At 34.4% G+C, this 19,717-nt stretch overlaps 1 protein-coding gene across 2 annotated transcripts in view; it reads left to right on the top strand.

Moving 5' to 3' along the window:
* The window catches only part of Sycp1 (synaptonemal complex protein 1), a 103,213-nt gene that overhangs the window by 43,384 nt on the left and 40,112 nt on the right, over positions 1-19,717 (top strand). For both annotated transcript variants that reach the window (XM_037206945.1, XM_028877272.2), the window contains 5 exons: positions 3,889-3,950; positions 10,628-10,732; positions 12,186-12,289; positions 16,421-16,538; positions 17,686-17,756. In XM_037206945.1, coding sequence (XP_037062840.1) covers positions 3,889-3,950; positions 10,628-10,732; positions 12,186-12,289; positions 16,421-16,538; positions 17,686-17,756 — 460 coding nt within the window. The remainder of the gene's footprint in view (positions 1-3,888; positions 3,951-10,627; positions 10,733-12,185; positions 12,290-16,420; positions 16,539-17,685; positions 17,757-19,717) is intronic.

Genomic DNA, 19,717 nt, shown 5'->3' with positions numbered 1-19,717 from the left:
GTTAGCTAACTATAAGTCTATGCTTCATATTTTTTAGCTGGACTATCTGCAAGTATAGACAATTAAAAAAAAAACAAGTTTTTTTAATTTCAATTAAAAAGTATTTTTAATAGATTAATATTCCTGAATTGACAGATATTTGTCTAAATTATTTTTACAAATTTCTATAAACTTTGCTGTTAGTGTGAATATTTATATTATTAGTTGAATTACTTGTATAGTTAAAATAATTATAAGTAATATTGCCTAGTATTTGAAATGCTTGCCTAACATAAGTAGTTCATCTCTGTGATTGAGTCTCTTTATAAAAAATATTTTTATAAGCATATATTAATTACATATAAAACCAGCATGATATTTTTATACATCACAAGTTTTTATCATATTTACTTTTGCTTATGCCCTTCCTATTCTTGATAATCTTTTTACTCTTCTCAACTAGCCCTGTTTCTAGTTTCATGGTTGTGTGTGTGTGTGTGTGTGTGTGTGTGTGTGTGTGTGTGTGAGAGAGAGAGAGAGAGAGAGAGAGAGAGAGAGAGAGACTCTGACTCAGTGAGTTTCATTACGGGGGTTATAGGAGTGTAGGTGACTGGATCATGAGTACCTTATCAGTGTTTATAGCACGGAAGAAAATGTCTATCCTATCCTATCCTATCAGGTTTGGTTGAATTTTTGAACCATATTTATGCCTTTTTTTTAATGCTTAATTTTTCCATTGTAGATTAATGCTTGACTATCCAACATTGTAATGTCCAAATAATTTTATTTGTAATTTTACTTCAGAGCATAATTATAAAAACAACCAGGCATGGTGGAACATACTTTTTTTTTCCCAGCACTTGAGAGGCAGAGATAGGTGGAACTCTGTGAGTTCAAAACCAGCCTGATCTATATAGTGAGTTTCAGGACAGCCAGGGCTATGTAGATAGACCCTGTCTCAAAAAACCAACCAACCAACCAACCAAAACTCAGATATAATGGTTAAAGACAAATTTCTTATCTAATTCAAAAATTCTTTCAGAACATAGTTATTTTTAAATTATCATACTTACTTGCTTGCTTTAGAATTGTTGAATGTTGTAGATTAAGGAATAATTTTAGTACTTAAACTGTCTTTAATGTGTATTTATAACAGTTTCGTTTACCATTAAATGGCTAGTATATATCACATTGTAATTTCAATATTTTCCCATACCAGAGAAGCTTGTCATTATGAGAAGTTTGGATAAGGAATTTGAGAACTGTGAAACAGCACCGTGTGTGTTTTGTGAGAACATGAAAAGTCAAACCATATTCTTGAGAAATCTTTAATTACTATGAGAGAAAGTTTAAACACATAAAACCATTAGGGTAATAGTATCCAGAATGAGGGGCTAAGCAAAAATTATGTTAGAGTAAGAAATAAAATATGAGAATTTCTATTTTTGTTGTATTTATGGTGAATAACATAATACATATTTATATTAAAGCTTTGTATAAAATATAAATTCTTTTATATTTTTTAACATATTTATATATTTGAGGTAAATGCTCAGGTTTTTTTTTTCCTGGAGCTGAGGATTGAACCCAGGGCCTTGCTCTTGCTAGGCAAGCGCTCTACCACTGAGCTAAATCCCCAACCCCTTATGCTCAGGTTTTTTATTGAATGTTAATGTTGATACCAAAAAGAAGCAAAAGAGTTAGGAAAGGCATTAAGGAAGAGTTAGATGTTAAGAATAAATTTTATCCCCAGCTAAGACTCATAGCAATGGTGGAGAGGGTGCTTGAACTAGTCTTCCCCTGTACTCAGATTGGAAGCAGATGCAGAGACCCACAGCCAAGCTTCTGGAGTTCAGTTGAAGAGAGGGAGGAGGAATTATAGGAGCAGGGGGGCTCAGGATGATGATAGGAAAAATCACAGAGATAGCTGATCCAAGCTATTGGGAGCTCATGGACTCTGGACTGACAGCTGGGGAGCCTGCATGGGACCACACTAGGTCCTCTGAATGTTTGTCACAGTTGTGTGGCTTGCTGTGTTTGTGGGTCTCCTGGCAATGGGACCAGGACTTACCCTAAGTACATGAATTGGCTTTTTGGAGCCCATGCCTTACTCAGCCGGGATGCAGTGGGGAGGGCTTGATCCTGCCCAACTTGGTGTGCCAGCCTGTGTTGACTACCCAAGGGAGGCTTTACCCCCATGAGGAGGGGATGGGGGTAAAATGGGGAAGGGAGGTGGTAGGAGAAGGGGAGGGGAGGTGGGAGGAGAAGATGAGGGAGAGGGAACACAGGTTGGCATGTAAAATAAAAAAAAGATTTTTAAAGAAAAAGAAAAAAGAAAAAGAATAGATTTTAAAGTATAGAGAGGCTTTGGATAGTTGTAGAGGATGATAGATTATTGAAAATACTGTGTATGGGAGTGCAAATTAAAAATTACATAAGGACCAAACATTATTCTATTCTTGAGTTAATAATATAGTTTTCAAAGTCAGAAATCTTTCCAGATATTCTGTATTTTTCTTTAGTTCATTTTATTTTGGTAATCTTGATTATATATGTGTGTATATAATTTTTCTATTTCTTCTTGTCTCTTTTTTTTTCTAATTGTATGGAATTGAGGTAAGAGTGTTCAGATCATTCAACTAGTCCTCAAGTTAAAAAAAATTTTATTATCTAAAACGAAACTTTCTGATTAAATAAGGTTTATATGTAACAAGTTTCTTCTTTAGCTTCTATATTGACATTTCATGTTTTGTTGATTGGAGGAAGCTATTATACGTGTTTTTTCTAAACAAAGAGAAGTCTGAGTTCTATTATATTTCCAATAATTAAAACTCTTTAACAGTGAACAAAAATAATATGTCAGATACAACTTAGGTGACAGCTGGAAATTAAGAGACTATAGGAAGTTAAAAATGTAAAAAAGAAAAAAGTGGGAAGCTTGTACTGAAAACATTTTTTAAATTAATATTGAATTCACAGAAGTAAAGGTAAGCACTGTAAAGCACTATTTTTCCTGGTAGCAAGGATGTAAAAGCAACAAAATAGGAATAGGAATTAGAGAGGAAATATGAATAATACAAGTTTTTGATAATAGAAGGGGAAAAAAAGTAGAGAGTGTTCCATAGTATTGAATATGACCCAGCTACATAATGAATAAGACTGAGAATGGTGTTACAAAGTGCTTATTGTTGGTTTTCAAGATCATAATTTTATTAACATCATGGAGACAGAAGTTAAAAAAAATATAGTTAACATCAGGGATTTGAAAGATAACATGAAAAATTACTAGCTTGAAGGAATATAGAGGTTAATCAGATATCTTTGTTTTTATATTCATATGTGGTGCTTAGTGGGATAGGAGAAAATAAGGATTTCTCTGCACAGAGTTGGTATGTTTTAGAGCAGATAAAGTCACAGAAGTGGGGATATTGAAATTCAAAAAACAATGATCAGAACTAGCTTGAGAGATGATCAGTTCTTTCAAATTTGAAGAGAAGCCAAACAGATTCAGGTAGTAATGAGTTGAAAGTAAAGGTACACACTGACGCCATTCCAAATTATTTTATGTAGATATGTTGCTTATTTTGTGTCATGAACTTTGGATTCATTTGCTATGAATTAACCCAGAAAGGCAACTGTTAGTATTTATCCATTTTTATTTTTGCATAGTTGTTTTAGACTCCCTGTAAGCTTCGTTTGTATGTTAATCTGTCTCTTTTTAGGGGTATGTGTGCTCATTTAGCAGCATAATAGAAGTAGTTTCTCCCTAGGCTTTATATCCTGTCTAGTCTTCGGTTCTTGGCCCAATAATGGTGCCAGATATGGGTTGATTCTTTTCAAATGGCGTTATTCTTATTTCTTCTCTTTCCTACCTTTTAATCCAGCTATTAATATGTTGTTTAATTTTAGATGAGATGACTAAATTTAAAAACAACAAAGAAGTGGAACTTGAAGAATTGAAAAAAATATTGGTAAATATATATTCTTTCCTATTAATATCCAGCAGTTACTTTAAAATAATTTTGATATTACTGGCCTATGTTTTCAAACTATAAATATTTTATGCTAATTTTTCTGCTAAAATAGAAAAATTTTACATTTGCTTTTAACTAAAGCTTCAATCTTGTCTATCTATTTTTATAGGTTTTTATTAACCATCTTGGCCAGGATGTTTATATTATTTAAACATGTTGATAGCACACTTAAAATAAGAACATATGCATATTTTGCTATACCATAAAGATCCAGGGAACAGTAGACACACTTGTCCTGAAATTGTTTATAGTTTTTCTTTTTTTACTGTGATATTGGCTATGGGTTTGTCAAATATGGCTTTGCTACACTGAGGTATTATCCTTCTGTACCTAATTTATTCAGGGATGTTATCATGAATGCATGTTTAATTTTATCAAAGGCCTTTTCTGTGTCTATTGGAATGATCATGTGATTTATATCCTTGATTCTTTTTATGTTCTTTTTTTTTACATTTATTTATTAATTTACATATGTTGAATCATTCTTGCATTCCTGAAATGAAACCATTTCAATCATAGTGCATGATCTCCTTAATGTGGTATGAATTGGATTTGCTAGTATTTTATTGAAATTTTAAACTTATACTTATTAAATATTTTGTTCTATAGTATTGTTTTTTGTTGTATCCTTATCTAGTCTTGGTAGTAGGGTAATATTGGATTTATAAAATGATTTAGAGAAGATTCTGTGGATTTCTGAGAAGAATGTATATTCAGTAGCCTTTGGGTGGGATATTCTATAAATGTATATTAACATTTGATCTATAGTGCAGTTAATTATGAAGTTTTATTTCTTTTTCTGGTTTGGATGATATATTTACTCATGGAATTGGGTATTATAGTCACATATTATTACTTAATCTTGGCCTGTCCATTTGTGTCAAGTAGATTTTGTTTTATGAAATTGGATATACCAATGTTTGATGCATATTTATTTCCAATCATTATATCTTCTTGTTGGATTGTCACCTTAATTAATTTATAGTGATCTAGTTCATCTCTTCTGGCTTGTTTTGGCTTGAAGTGTGCTTTTTCAAATACTAGTAATAGCTTCTCTGGCTTGTTTTCAGTTTCTACTCGCTTAATATGTCACTTAAGTTTTTTTCACATTTCCCTTTTCCAGTTCAGTATGCTTTGCAGAGAACAAACAGTTGGAAATTAATTTTTAATCCAATTGTCTAGTTCATGTCTTTTCAACAAAAGGGGTATAAACAGAAATATGTAGAAGGCGTTTTGATAGCAAAACAATAGTAAGTTCTCTACGTGGGCCTATGATATCATTAGTCATGGGCTTTTCACCAGGTTTACCATACCAGACATGAAATCCCTCCTTGGAGCAGGCCTCACACCCAATCAGAAAGTGGTTGCTTATCCCCATAACAGTTGTTCCACACTATTGCACCTGTAAGATACATCTTGGTAGGGAGGTCAGTATTTTAATATACAGGATTCAGCACTGGGAGAGACCATTAGTCTCTCTTTCACCCAGGAACTGTATAACATGTCTGGCACTATAAAAATTAGTCATCAGGAAGAGAATTTCCTGGTAAGTTATGTTTGATTTTTCTGTGTTCTGCATCCCAAGTGAATGTTATCTTCAGTATTAGGGTCTTACCATCTGATTATGTTGAACAGTTAAGAGAAATGACAGTAGACTGTGTTGTTTCGGGTACTTCAGAGCCTCCCTGGTCAGTAACTCCTAAGGAGGTAGCCCATGCCTGGCACTAAGATTTTCATTTAGTAACCCAAATTTGGAGTATTATTGCTCAACCTTGAAGGATACTTCTGTTCAAACTCTTGTATTTTATATATATTGTATTTAAAAATCAGCATACATGGCTGGGCAGTGGTAGCGCATACCTTTAATCCCAGCACTTGGGAGGCAGAGGCAGGTGAATCTCTGTGAGTTTGAGACCAGCCTGGTCTACAGAGTGAGATCTAGGACAGGCACCAAAACTACACAGAGAAACCCTGTCTCAAAAAACAAACAAACAAAAAAAAAATTAGTGTACAGACCAGTGGATTTTTGTAAGACTTCTTCATACAGCTTTAGTTTTGGCTAATGTACCCCCTAACTTCTCCTTTCTCTAGTCTCCCTATTCCCACTTAAGCCTTTAACCCTGAGAATTCCCCTGGTCTCCATTTATGTCACCTATATTTTTCTATCCTGTCTAATTAAAATTGATTTTTTGAGTTGGAAGATGAAACACTTCCATATAGCTTTTCATGTACTGTTCATTTTGGTTAATAAGCCTTCTGTCACTCGCTCATTTTCCCATTCCCCACTACCCATTCATGATTTATTTATCCTCTGTGAGTATGTTTATCCTTCTTTTCAGTCTGAAATATTCCTTCCAGTATCCTCTGTAGAGATGGCTTAGTGGTAATAAATAACTTGAATTTGTTTTTATCATGATAAATTTTATTTCTCCTTCAATTTAAAAAAAATACTTATTTTTATGTTTATGTTTATGTGTGAATATTTGCATGAATGTATGTGTACTACATGCATACTTAGTGCTTTCAGAGGCCTGGAGAAGGCATCTGATTCCCTGGAACTGGAGTTACATTTGTGAGCCTCCATGTAGGTCCTAAACTATTCTATACTGTTTCCATACTGCTGTGTCCTCTTTGAAATCACTGGTTACTTTTACAAGTAGACTTTTGAATTTTTTTTTTGGCATTTTAACCACTTTAAAATTGATTGATTGGTTGATAATGTGTGTATGTGTGTCTGTGTTTGATGACATATGTGTGGAAATCAGAGGACAGCTTATGGGAGTAGATTCTTTCCTTCCACTATGTGGGCTCCAAGGATCCAACTCAAGTCATCAGGCTTAATGACAAATGCCGTTACTTACTGAACCATCATACCAGCCAATTCAGTTTCAGCCATTTGAATTTAGTAACAAAATAGTTATGATCTCTTGTAACTGTCATATTGCTTGATTTTTCATGATTATGTTTGTATATTATGATTTGTACATTTGTTGATAATGGATATTTCTTATGACTTTATTTGGGGATCTTCTTAGTGAGCAGTCTTCTTTTGAGGACTCAGTACTGCTGGGAGAATGGGGCAAACAAACTGCTGTAACAGTTGTAATACCATACCAAACTATATAAGGAAATTCACTTAATATTTATTAAAGCCTATTCAGTTCCACTAGTGGCCATAGAATATAAAATAACAAAAGTAATGTAGAGTTAGCTATAAAGTTAAATATAATTAGGGTAGCAATAAAAATAATAAATACATGAAATAAAGGAAGGGAACAAAGGGAGGGTGAAAAGGAGCAGAATTAAATAAAAGAACAGAAAAAGAAATGAGAAATGTTAGGAAGTGACAGAGAAAAGTATTGAAATCTAATTACACAATAAAGAAAATGTGTGGTAAAAAGTTGATGAATGTAAGAGGAATAAAAAGGTTTTTTTTTTTGTTGTTGTTGAGACAGGGTTTCACTGTGTAACAGCCCAGACTATTTTAGAACTCACTTTGTAGACAAGGGTGGCCTTGAGCGAGTAGAGATGATCTACCTGCCTCTGCCTCCTGGGTGCTGAGATTAAAGGTGTGCGCCACCACCATCTGGCAAAACAAAAGTTTTTAAAAGCATATCTTACACTTTTAAAATACTTACAGTATAATAGGAAGAAAGAAAGAAACATAGTAGACAAAACAATAAACACATAAAAAACAAACAAAACATTTCAGGTCTGTTTGATAGAGATAAATTGCAAAGATCTTTAACTCAAAAATAAAATAAAAATAAAAACTAAAAATTAAGACAAAATATTCAGTTGGATTTACTCCCAGTCTTCTAATGTTGGAGTCGTCTAGGTAGAATAGTTTGTCAGTTGTTGTTGGAGTCTTTGTCTTTTTTCTTTTTTTGGTTTTTTGAGACAGGGTTTCTCTGTGTAGCTTTGCGCCTCTCCTGGAACTCACTTGGTAGCCCAGGCTGGCCTCGAACTCACAGAGATCCACCTGGTTCTGCCTCCTGCGTGTACCACCAAAGCCAGGTGTCTTTGTCTTTTCTAATGTTTAGGCTAGTGCTGATTCTGGACCCTGCTTAGGGTCACATGTATAGTAGAATTGCCTTCACTTTAGGAGTTTTCCTCTTTATGATTAACAATTTCTGCTGGCTGGACTTAGCTTTGCATCTGTGGGTAGGGTAGTTTCTAAATTTTCTAGAGGTTCTTGACAATTTTTACACACTGCAGTTACTACTGTCTAATAAATGGGGTATCTCCTGAGTGTATTAGAGAGTATTGAGATCTGTACTATAGTATAGATCTGTACAGTCTTAGTACTTTCAATCCTTCACATTATCAAATACTATGTAGGAGAGAGGTGGCTGTGGAAATTGCAAGGTTAGTTAAAAGAATATCATCATCCAAAAGGTAAGCCAGATTACCTCAAACAAGCTTCAGAGTTCTTAGTCCTAACAGTGAACTACTTAGTAGCTAGGTGGCCTCAAAAGTTCAGCCATCCACTAACTTCAGACTCAGGCCATCAATCTCCACAGCTCTCCTCATGTAATGGGATCCATTTTTTTTTCTTTTTTAAAACCATGGAAGGTTTGGCTACAGACCACTGAACTCTTTATTGCTTGACCTCCCCCATCCCCTAGCTCTCCTGAACTTCTTAAAATGTCTGAATTTCTAAAAATGCTTTTCTCCTTCATGATTGTTGTCTCACACCTAAGAGCTTTGGGCAGGCTGTTGCCTGGTTTTTGGAATTCTGATTATGCCTTGTTTTCAGACCCCTAGAGTAGCTCTGTCTCAACCAATAATCTAATTCTCAAGGTGGCACCCAGGGACAGCCATCTGAGAGAGAAGGAATGACAAAGTGGACCTCTTCTCCATTAGCCGTTGTCTTACCAGATTTAAAACTGGATCCATGTCTTAGCAAGCATTGCAGACTCGCTCTGTGTGAAAGACTGGCAGTTTCTTTTCTCTAGGGTCATCTGACATAGCTTTTGGATGAAGCTTTTGTTTCTTCTTGCAGTGCTGGAGCCTCAGCTGGAGCAGTGCACTGCGCATTTCTGTTTGCCGCTTAGCCTTTCTGCTTTCTTGTGTTTTTCAGTCATCCTGTTGCCTCCTTTGTGATTTCCAGTGCTCTTCCAATTGTCCCCGCCTAGAATAGAGCCTGACTTTTGTTGTCCTTACTTTTCTCATTTACCCTGTCCCATTAAGGCAATTTTTAACTCACTGTTTTAATTTCAGTATTTAAATAATTTATTCCTTTTGTTCCAGGTCTCTGTCCATTAAATTTTTTATTTTTGCTTTACATCTAATATCCACTTATGAGTGAGTACATACCATGTTTGTCTTTTTGGATCTGGGTTACCTCACTCAGAATGTTTTTTTACTAGTTCCATCCATTTGCCTCCCTAAATTTCATTAAAGACTGACTTATACTCCATTGTGTAAATGTACCACATTTTCTTTATCCATTCTTTGGTTGAGGGGCATCTAGATTATTTCTAGTTTCTGGCTAGGCTACAAATCACAACCCCAGAGAATCTGGGTAACAAGGAGTACTCTAAGAGACATGCATGGATCCCCTGGGGAAGAGGAAATAGATATGATCTCCTGATAAATTGGGAGCATGGGGGAGGGGAGGAGGTAAGGAGAGTTGGTAAGAGAACATGAACAAGGAAAGAAATATCTTGATAAAGGGAGGGAGCCATTATGGGATTAGGGAGAAACCTGGTGCTAGGGAAATTCCCAGGAAACCACAAGGATGAACCCAGCTAAGACTACAAGCAATAGTGGAGAACTGGCCTTCTGTAATCAGATGGGTGATTACCCTAATTGTCATCATAGAACCTATATCCAGTAACTGATGGAAGCAGATGCAGAGATCCACAGCTAAGCACTGGGTAGAGGAGGGATTATATGAGCAAAGGGGTCAAGATCATAATGGGGAAACCCATAGTGACAGCTGACCGGAGTTAGTTGGAGTTCACTGACTCTGGACTGACAGCTGGGGAACCTGCATGGGACCGAACTAGGCCTTCTGAATGTGGGTGACAGTTGTGTGGCTTGGGCAGTAAGTTGGTCACTGGCAGTGGGACCAGGATTTAGCTGAAATCTGGCGTTTTGGAGCCCATTCCCTATGGAAGGATACCTTGCTCAGCCTCAATAAAAGGGGGAGGAGCTTGGTTCTGCCTCAACTTGATATGCCAGTATTTATTGACTCCCCATGGGAGGCCTTACCCTCTCTGAGGAGTCAATGTGGGGGAGGTGGGGACTGAGCAGAAGGAGGGGAGGGAGCAGAAACTGTTGTTGGTATATGTAAAATGAAAAAAATTCGTTTAAATAAAAAAACTTTTTTTTTTTTGAGACAGCTGTTTCTCTGTGTAAAAGTCCTGGCTGTCCTAGAATTCACTCTGTAGACCTGGCTGACTTCGAACTCACAGAGATCCGCCTGCCTTTACCTCCCTAGTGCTGAGATTAAAGGCGTGTGCTACCACACCTGTCTTTGTTTTTTCTTTTTAAGCAATTTTAGCCAAGGAAATACACTGTAGTTCTTTCTGTTGGGCAGTTTAATTATTTTCAACATGTATGGAGTTTGACAGTCATGCATTTTTTTCTCTACTATTTTTAAACAGGCAGAAGACCAAAAACTTTTAGATGAAAAGAAACACGTTGAGAAGCTTGTTGAAGAATTACAAGGGAAAGAACAAGAACTAACTCTCCTTTTGCAAACCAGAGAGGTTTGTTAAGGATATGTTTATTTCCAATGTTTTGTTTAGAGAATATAGATTTATAAAATTGATTATGGTGTAGATATTTGCTTTGTGTAGAATTTCTTTACAAATTTCTTTTTGAAAGTGTGTGTTCCTGTTACATTTAACACGCTGACGAGTGATTTAAAATAGGGAACCTTCATATTGTAATGTGGGAGAGAAAGGTCAACATTTAAGGATCCAGTTTATGCATGTTATGGTTTATAATAATTCTGTTTCTTGATGTCTTTAGTATTTCATGATACACTTAAATTTTAGCATTTATTAAGCTAGATTCTTATGATACCCTTTATAATGCTTATATTTAAACTTATCTTTAAAGTATATTTGTAGGCCTGTAAAAGAATTGAAACTTTTTATAATAGTAAGACTATCTTAGTCTATAAGACACTTCCTGACTTCACTAGTATATTTTCTCTTACTAATATAAAATTTTAGGTCAGGTGTAGTGACATACTCCTTTATTCCTAGTATTCTATAGGCAGAGGCAGCCAGATCTCTATGAGTTGGAGACTAGCCTGGTTTGAATAGAGAGTTCCAGGATAGCCAGAGATATATGGTGAGAGTCTGTCTCAGGAAAACAAACAAACAGGCAAATTAAACAATAAGCAAAACTAATATAAATTGTAATTGGAATTAATTACTTAGTAGATTAAAATGGTTAAAAATTATCTGTAAATATAATTTTTCGGTCAGCTTTAGGATATCACAATAGAATTTACTTAGATTTGTCATTGCTAGTTAAAAAATTAAAATAATTATCACATCTACTTAAATTTAAAATATTTAGCTGGACATGGTATTTGTATCTATCTATAACCCTAGTACTTTGGCAGAGGAGGTAGGAGAATCAAGAGTTCAAGGTCTTCGGGCAACAGTGGTGCACACATTTAATCCCAGCACTCTGGAGGCAGAGGCAGGTGGATCTCTCTGAGTTCAAGACCAGCATGGTCTACAAAATGAGTTCCAGGGCCAGGGATACACAGAAAAACCCTGTCTCAAACCTCCCCCACCCAAAAAAAGGTTCAAGGTCAACCTCATTATATAGAGTTTTAGACCAGCCTGCACTGAATGAGACTGTGTCTCAAAAATATTAATATCCTGCCTAATTTTTCCCAAATATATTATTTGACTAGTTAGAGCAACCATATATCTCTTATTTATTTATTTATTTATTTATTTATTTATTTATTTATTTATTTATTTATTTATTTATTTATTTTGAGGCAGGGTCTTACTATGTAGCTCTGGTTTTCCTGGAACTCACTTTGTAGACTAAGCTGACTTTTAACTTATAAAGTTCTGCCTGCCTCTGCCTTCTAAGTTCTGGGTTTGTGCCACCATGCCCAGCACAATTATATCTTTTATATGAAAAAAATCTAGTAGAACATTTTTATAAATATATACATTTATTTTGCAGAAAGAGGTCCGTGACTTGGAAGTACAGTTAACTGTTACTAAAACAAGTGATCAGCATTATTCAAAACAGGTTGAAGAACTGAAAACTGAGCTTGAAGAAGAGAAGTATGTTTTTCACATACCTATATACAGTTTAGTTCTTAAGATTTATGATAAAAATAAATGGCTTGCTATTTATATCAATGGATTTGGAATTGAATTTTATTTCTAATTAAAGAGTAAGAGTGAAGGCCAGGCATGGTAGTGCACAAATGTAATCTCAGCTCTCTGGAAGCTGAAGCAAGAAAATTATGAATTCAAGGACCTGGCTTGGTGGTGAGATCTTGAGTCAGAAGAGAAATGATTTACCTATTTCATTGCTAAAGAAAGTTTGTATCATTATATAAAAAAGAATAAATAACCAAGTTAAATCACGTCATATCAGTATATAGTTATCTCTTGGTGTTTATGATCTTTGGTTTCAGAAACCTAGAAGATGCACAGATCTTTAGACAGTCAAGTCCTATATGCAAGCAGTAGAGTATTTGCATATAAACAATGCATAGCTTTTTTTTTTTTGAGGGTGTTTTACCACAAAAGTGATTTTTATTTTATAACACAATATAAATATTCCAAAGAACAACAAAACAAAAGCAAACAAATATTGGTGAAATTATTAAGGCCACTCCATGTAGTTAAAAGGGAGGTTTATTTTGTGGGGTAACTTACAAGTGAAGGGATGGGCTACAGGGTCTGGGAAAGGTGTAGCGCAGTCCGGTAGTGTTCTCTGGAGAACTCTGCTCCGTCTACCTCCAGTGTCCAGGGTCCAAGAACCAAGAGAGCGGGTGCATCCAGATCACAGGTCTTCAGGCTCCTCTCTCAGCCCTGCCTTGTAGGCGTGACAGTTACTGAAGCCTCAATGGGGGTTGGAACTTCCAGATCAAAGCTGGAATGGCTACCCACTACATCTCACCCTTTTGTCTAAATAGGAAGGTTTTAATGTAATACAAGACTATATACAAAGGAATAGTTATCAAATATTGTCCAGGAGTAATGAGGAATGATGACCTAGATAAGATGGAACTACAACCAATGCGAACAATATCAAGCAAGAAACACATAGTAAAATCCAGAGAAGTCTAGAGCGTAGGTAAATGGCATGTTACAAAGATCATTCCAAAAGGTGTCCTATCCTAAAGAACCTGAATCTAATACTTAATATGTTCTATCTAAGATATTTTAAATACACACACACACACACACACACACACACACACACACACACACACACACAAAGTTATAACTATAACTGTTAGTCTTCAGTCCCATCAAAGACCTGAGAAGGAATATAATGGTACCTAAGCAATGGAAGATGGATGTAAGCAACTTTCGGGAATCTTGAAAGAGTAGACAGAGACAGCTGTCAGCCTGGACAGTCAATGTTTCTCAGCATTGTTGGTGCATTCAAATTGGCTACAGGCTGAGAGTATCTGACAGACTATTTTCAGAAGCAGGAATTCTGAAAGACCATCTTACCCTATCTTGGCAGAGTTCAGAAGTCAGTTTTTCTTGTGTCCCGCTTGTCCAGAAGGACAGCACTCGTATTGTCAGCAGTTGAGGCAAGGACAGTTCTTTGCCCAATAGGCCATTTTGTGTCAAGAAGACAAACTTCCAAATGGAAATGTCTTAGCCCAACGTTCTTTCAGGATCAAATTGGTTCCGCAAGGAGCAATTGTGTCTCACATCAACAGAATTCTAAGTTATTTAAATGCTGTATTCTCTAGGTCTATGAAGTGTTTGAAAATTACCTGTTCATCTGACCAATGTATCTGTAAATCTGGATAACCTAACTAACATAACTATAGAGATGACAAGCATAGGTGACTATAAATCTATAAATCTTATCTACCTAAATAACTTAAGGACTAAGGCTTCATGTAAACAAGGTAAACAGTCTATAAGCAAATGTAAGGTAAAGGACGATGACTTTAAAATTGTGACAATACACAAGATATTTATAACAGAGGTAGGAATGTATAGTGCAGTATGCAATATGACAATAATCTTAAATATATATTCGATATACAGAATATCCTAAACAGAAGTAGAACATGCATACAGTATGACAGATATAAATTTACATTTGTATCAATATACAAATATTTCAAATAAGAGTAGAAATATATGTACATTATAACAAATATAGTTTTGTATACAAATTATCTTAAACAGGAATATAAAAATAGTTTACATTTGTATCAACATATAAGAATCCATAACAGTGCAAATTATCTAAGGCTGCTATTTTACTAAATTTGTTTACTAGTATATACAATAATCTACTATAATATATACCTATCCATTCCATTTCTTTCCCCTTTTTTTTTTTGAAACACTTTTTTTTTGTTAAGGAGAATACTGAGTTTAATATTTTCTTCCACCCTCAACCCTATAACCATCATCCATAACCCTGAGAAATATGAAACCTTAGGGAGAAGGGGTGTCATTTTCTTAGAATTGCTTCCTGCTGTTTAGGGGGTGATGGTATCTCTGTTGGGTACTATAAGAAAGCATAGATAGTTAAATCTCAGTTAGACTAACTGTAGATTACACAGCAAGTCTTAGAGTAATGGGTAAGATTGTCTGAAATTCTGGCAAGAAGTGTAGTATGATGATGATTACCATGGCATCATTCTGAATTGGTAGAGTTGTTGTTGTTGGGGCCTCATCTTCCTTCTGGAGACTTCAGAGATTGCTATTGGAAAAACTTATTTTTAATCAAAATGCAAAGTTTGGATTTAAAAATGACATAACATGTAAGAAAGGATTCCGAGAAATCAAGGGTAAGCATGGAGAGAATTAGAATCTTGAAGACAATGGTCCCTTTTTATTGATTTCCTTCTGTCCCACACCAGAGGGCTCTTCTGATATGGGACTGAAGAATCTCTCAACCTTTTCTTTTAGCAATATGTTTGGATTTAGAGAAGGAGTGAGCCAATTCCATCTCCAAAGCCAGCTTGGTTTATAATTGGAACCACAGCTTTTCTAGATTGATAGAGATATAGATATTAGACAGTGAGATTTTACCCTATGTAGATTTGTACCAATAGATTCTTTCAAGTGCCTGTTGGTGGTAAAAATTATTTTTCCCTTTTGATTGCTTCTCAATATAGATATAGATAAAAATGGTAGGTAAAGTATTTGTGTGATGCCTCATACCTGGAATCCAAACACTTGAGAGGCTGAAGAAGGAGGATTGCTTTGAGTTTGAGGCCAGCCTGGGTTATATCTTAAGTCCCAGGCCAACCTATAGCCTAGTCCTGTCTTGTAGCTCCATTCCCTCCTTCTGATATTCTTTCAACAGTGTTTTTTTTTTTTTTTTTTTTTTTTTTTTTTTTTTTTTTCAGGAGACCTAGGTAACATTCATTTTATTAAGAATTGAGTGGTTATTTATATTTTAGTATTTGTGTTATCCTTGATTTATTTGCTCTTTAATCTGTCATTACTTAGGCAAAACCCCTTTATTTTCACTGCTGAATTTCCAACAATATTAAATAGGAGGAAGCAGTAGATGCTCCTGAAATCATTTGGTGGTACCAGACACTACACTGCATTTATTTAGAATTGTTACCAGCTTCAGACAATAGCAACAATAATTTCTCTTTCAGTGTGGAAAATTTGAGAACTTGTAAAAATAACTGCATTTTGTTTTGTTTTGTTTTGTTTTTTTGAGACAGGGTTTCTCTGTGTAGTTTTGGTGCCTGTCCTGGAACTTGCTCTGTAGACCAGGCTGGCCTGGAACTCACAGAGATCTGCCTGGCGAGTGCTAGGATTAAAGGTGTGTGCCACTGCTGCCTGGCAAATAATTGCATTTTAATTACAAATAACAGTTCATGCTTCAAGGACTATTCTAATCAAAATTTCAGAAGTTTGAAACAGACTATTAGAAGTAAAACAGTTATGTGAACAAAATATTGTGCCCTTTTATTTTGTAAAAAATGTGAAAGAATGAGTGTGTAGGGAATATACAAAGAAATATGTGTGACTTAATGAAATATTAATATGGAAACAATTTAAATATATTTGAACAAAGAAATGTAATGAAGTAGCGTAGAACCATAACCTTGCTTCAAGAATTAATGGCCAGTATTATCTTATTTATATCTTTTCTTCCCCTAAGATTACTTTGAATTAATTCTTATATATATCATATTTCATGTTTAATTATTTCTGTATGATATGTTTTTTTAAAAATAGACTTAAGAATGCTGAATTAACTGCAAGCTGTGGCAAGCTTTCCCTTGATAACAAAAAATTAGCACAAGAAGCAAGTGATATGGCCCTAGAACTCAAGAAACATCAAGAAGATATCGCTGTGAGTTGACAAAGTTATCAATAACTTTGCTTTCTTACCTTCAAAATTAGAAGGACATTAAAATAGATGATCTCTGAGTACTGTTTTAGCTTAAAAAGTTGGATTATTTTAAAGCTGGTATTTTTTGGAGAAAAAGCTGCATACTTTGTTGTGATAATGGACAACAGAAAATGGAGACTACCTATTTATGAAGTTAATCTAATTTTAAGCATTAACAGTTTTTTATATAGTAATATTCAATTTAGTCATAGATTTCTGTGGAAGATATAATAATGAATAATCTTGTCATTTTTCTTCAAGAATATATGAATTAATATAAAAATAGTGTTTAAATATCTTAAGTAAAATAGTATGTCATATATGTTGACAATGGGATGAAGTGTTATTGGAGTTCACAAGTTCACTTCTGCCTTTATGGAAGAGAAGTTGTCAGAGAACAACATTAATTTTGTCCTTGAAAGACGAATTAATGAAACTTTATGAATAAAGGATACAAGCCTCCAGCTACCACTGGGAAATCAAACTTATTTTATTAGCTACTATATATTATTAGTATTGTTATTAATACACATCTGTAAGGCAGAACTGTACAAATAAAATAGCTTGCTGTATTAGTTTGCTTTCTATTGCTGTGAGAAAGAACAGCTTAGGGTGGAGGGGAAGGAGGTTTATTGGTTTACATATCTCAAGCATAGTCCATCATGAAGAGAAGTCAAGACAGGAACTCAAGGCAGGAACCTTGAGGCAGAAACTAATAAAGCAGAGATCATGAGGAGAGCTGATTACTGGTTGTTCCTTTGGGATTGTACAGCCTGCTTTTTTATAGAACCCAGGACCACCTGCCTAGGGGTGGCACCACCATCAGTGGGCTGAGCTTCCCATATTAATCATCAGTGAAGAAAATGTCTAGCAGACTTGCCTACAGGTCATTCTTATGGAGGCAGTTTTGTGAGGTTCCTTCTTCCCAGATACTCTAACTTGTGTCAAGCTGACCAAAATAAAAATAAATAAATAGCATACTCTTATTCTTGCTTTTTGCGTAATGAAATAAAATTTATGCTGACAGATGAAGGTTTTAAATACTAATTTCAGTTACATTTTTGTTGAAGCAAAATGATTAATATAGCATTGTTGATTATCTTCTTAGAATAGCAAAAAGGAAGAAGAAAGGATGTTGAAGCAAATAGAAAATTTGGAAGAAAAAAAAATGCATTTAAGGCAAGAGTAATGAGTTTGTCTCTGTCTCTGTCTCAAGGATTTTAGAATTTCTTTTCTATTGTTGAATACTGTATAAAGTGGAAATATTATGTATAGGTTAGTGTTTTAAAATCCTGCCTAAAAATGAAATTATAATAATTTTATACTTAAATAATTAAAAACAAGATTATTTTATATTTAGTATTTAAGCAGTAAAATTATATGAAAATTAAAGTATTATAATTTATGCTAACTATATCTAGAAAACTTAGAATAAAAATTTTAAAATTATTTTCAAGAGCATCAACAATTAATATAATATTAGAATATTTATATTTACTCTTTTAAGAATATATTTAATTATTAATCATAGTCATATAATTTTATATTATTTAAATGAAAAATTTACTTTTTAGGCATTATTATGTTTCTTGATGTTTTTCACAATAATTTATTTGTATATGTAATAATATTAACTTTTTATTTTTAGATATTTACATTTTCCAGTTTTTTACTATTATAAATAATACTGAAGTAAACAAGGAGCACATACATCTTTTCCTTATTTTAAACTTGAGAGACTACCTTTTAGTTTGAATTTATTAATAAGATCTTAGAAATAATGACTTGGTAATCAACTGGTTTCTAGTATTTTTTATTAATTTTAAATTGTGAAATATAACCAAGATCATTTTGAAAGCTCTGGTTCCAAAATGTTTCTATTACTACTTGGTATTATCACTAATTTATCAGTAATTTAAAACATAAATAACTTTTCATGATTTGCAGTTACTACCTTTTGCATAAGCTTTGGATTTTTTCTGAATTTGACTTAGAATTTTTCTTTGTAAAATTATCTGGAAGTATCTATACTCTTTAATCTTTTAAGGGCTTTATTATTTACTGTTGACTTAAGCACTAAAGTAGCAAAATCCTTTCTCCTTTTTATTTATAGAACTTCTATAATTTGTGTTCCATTGATTTGTGGCAATTATTTTAATAGAAGTTTTAAGAATTTCTGTTAACTGTTTTTTGCTTTGTGTATTTATACCATTGCTTTTATACTTAAAATACTTTCGCCTCCCTGAATTTACATGCTAGTCTTTTCTTATTGTTCTTTCAAAATTTGTATACTGATGTTTAGCTTTTCTATTTTTTTTCTTTTTTTTTTTTTTTCTTCGAGACAGGGTTTCTCTGTGTAGCTTTGCGCCTTTCCTGGAACTCGGTTTGGAGACCAGGCTGGCCTCGAACTCACAGAGATCTGCCTGCTTCTGCCTCCCGAGTGCTGGGATTAAAGGCATGCGCCACCACCGCCCGGCTGCTTTTCTATTTCTTTTAAAAAACATAAAAACATTTCAATCCTTCAGATCACTTGCAACCACATCTATGAATTTATGACATAGCATTTTTATTTTTGACATGGCCTTTAAAAATATTATTTTATTAGTTCTTTGCAATTTTTGTATATCTTGATCATATTCACCTCTCCCTCAACTACTCCTAGATCCACCCCATCTCCTTACCTACTGAACTTCATGTCCTGTTTTCTTTTTCTTTAAACCCATCCAGTCCAATTAGTGATGACCAAATATTCATGTAAAGCTACCCTGGAATGTGGCAATCTACTAAGGGTCACACCCTTAAAGAAAATTTGCTGTCCTTCTCACAGCAGCTTTCAGTTGCCAATAGCTCCTAAGCTAGGGATGGGACTTTGTGCTCACCTCTCCTGTCCATGCTGGAATTTTGTTTGGCTTGAGCTTGTGTAGGTCTTATGCATGCTATCAGAACCTTTCTGAGTTCATATATGCAACTGCCTTGTTTTGTCTGGAAAACACTCTTTCCCTGTAGTCACCCACCATCTCTGGCTCTTGCTATCTTTCTACTCCTTCCACAATTATTGTTGAGCCTTGGGAGAAGGTGTGTGATACAGATGTCTCATTTAGGACTGAGCACTCTGCAGCCTCTTATTCTCCATATTGATG

This window comes from Peromyscus leucopus, chromosome 6, assembly GCF_004664715.2.
Source record: "Peromyscus leucopus breed LL Stock chromosome 6, UCI_PerLeu_2.1, whole genome shotgun sequence".
Lineage (NCBI taxonomy): Eukaryota > Metazoa > Chordata > Mammalia > Rodentia > Cricetidae > Peromyscus > Peromyscus leucopus.
This window is presented reverse-complemented; position numbering and strand designations above follow the sequence as displayed.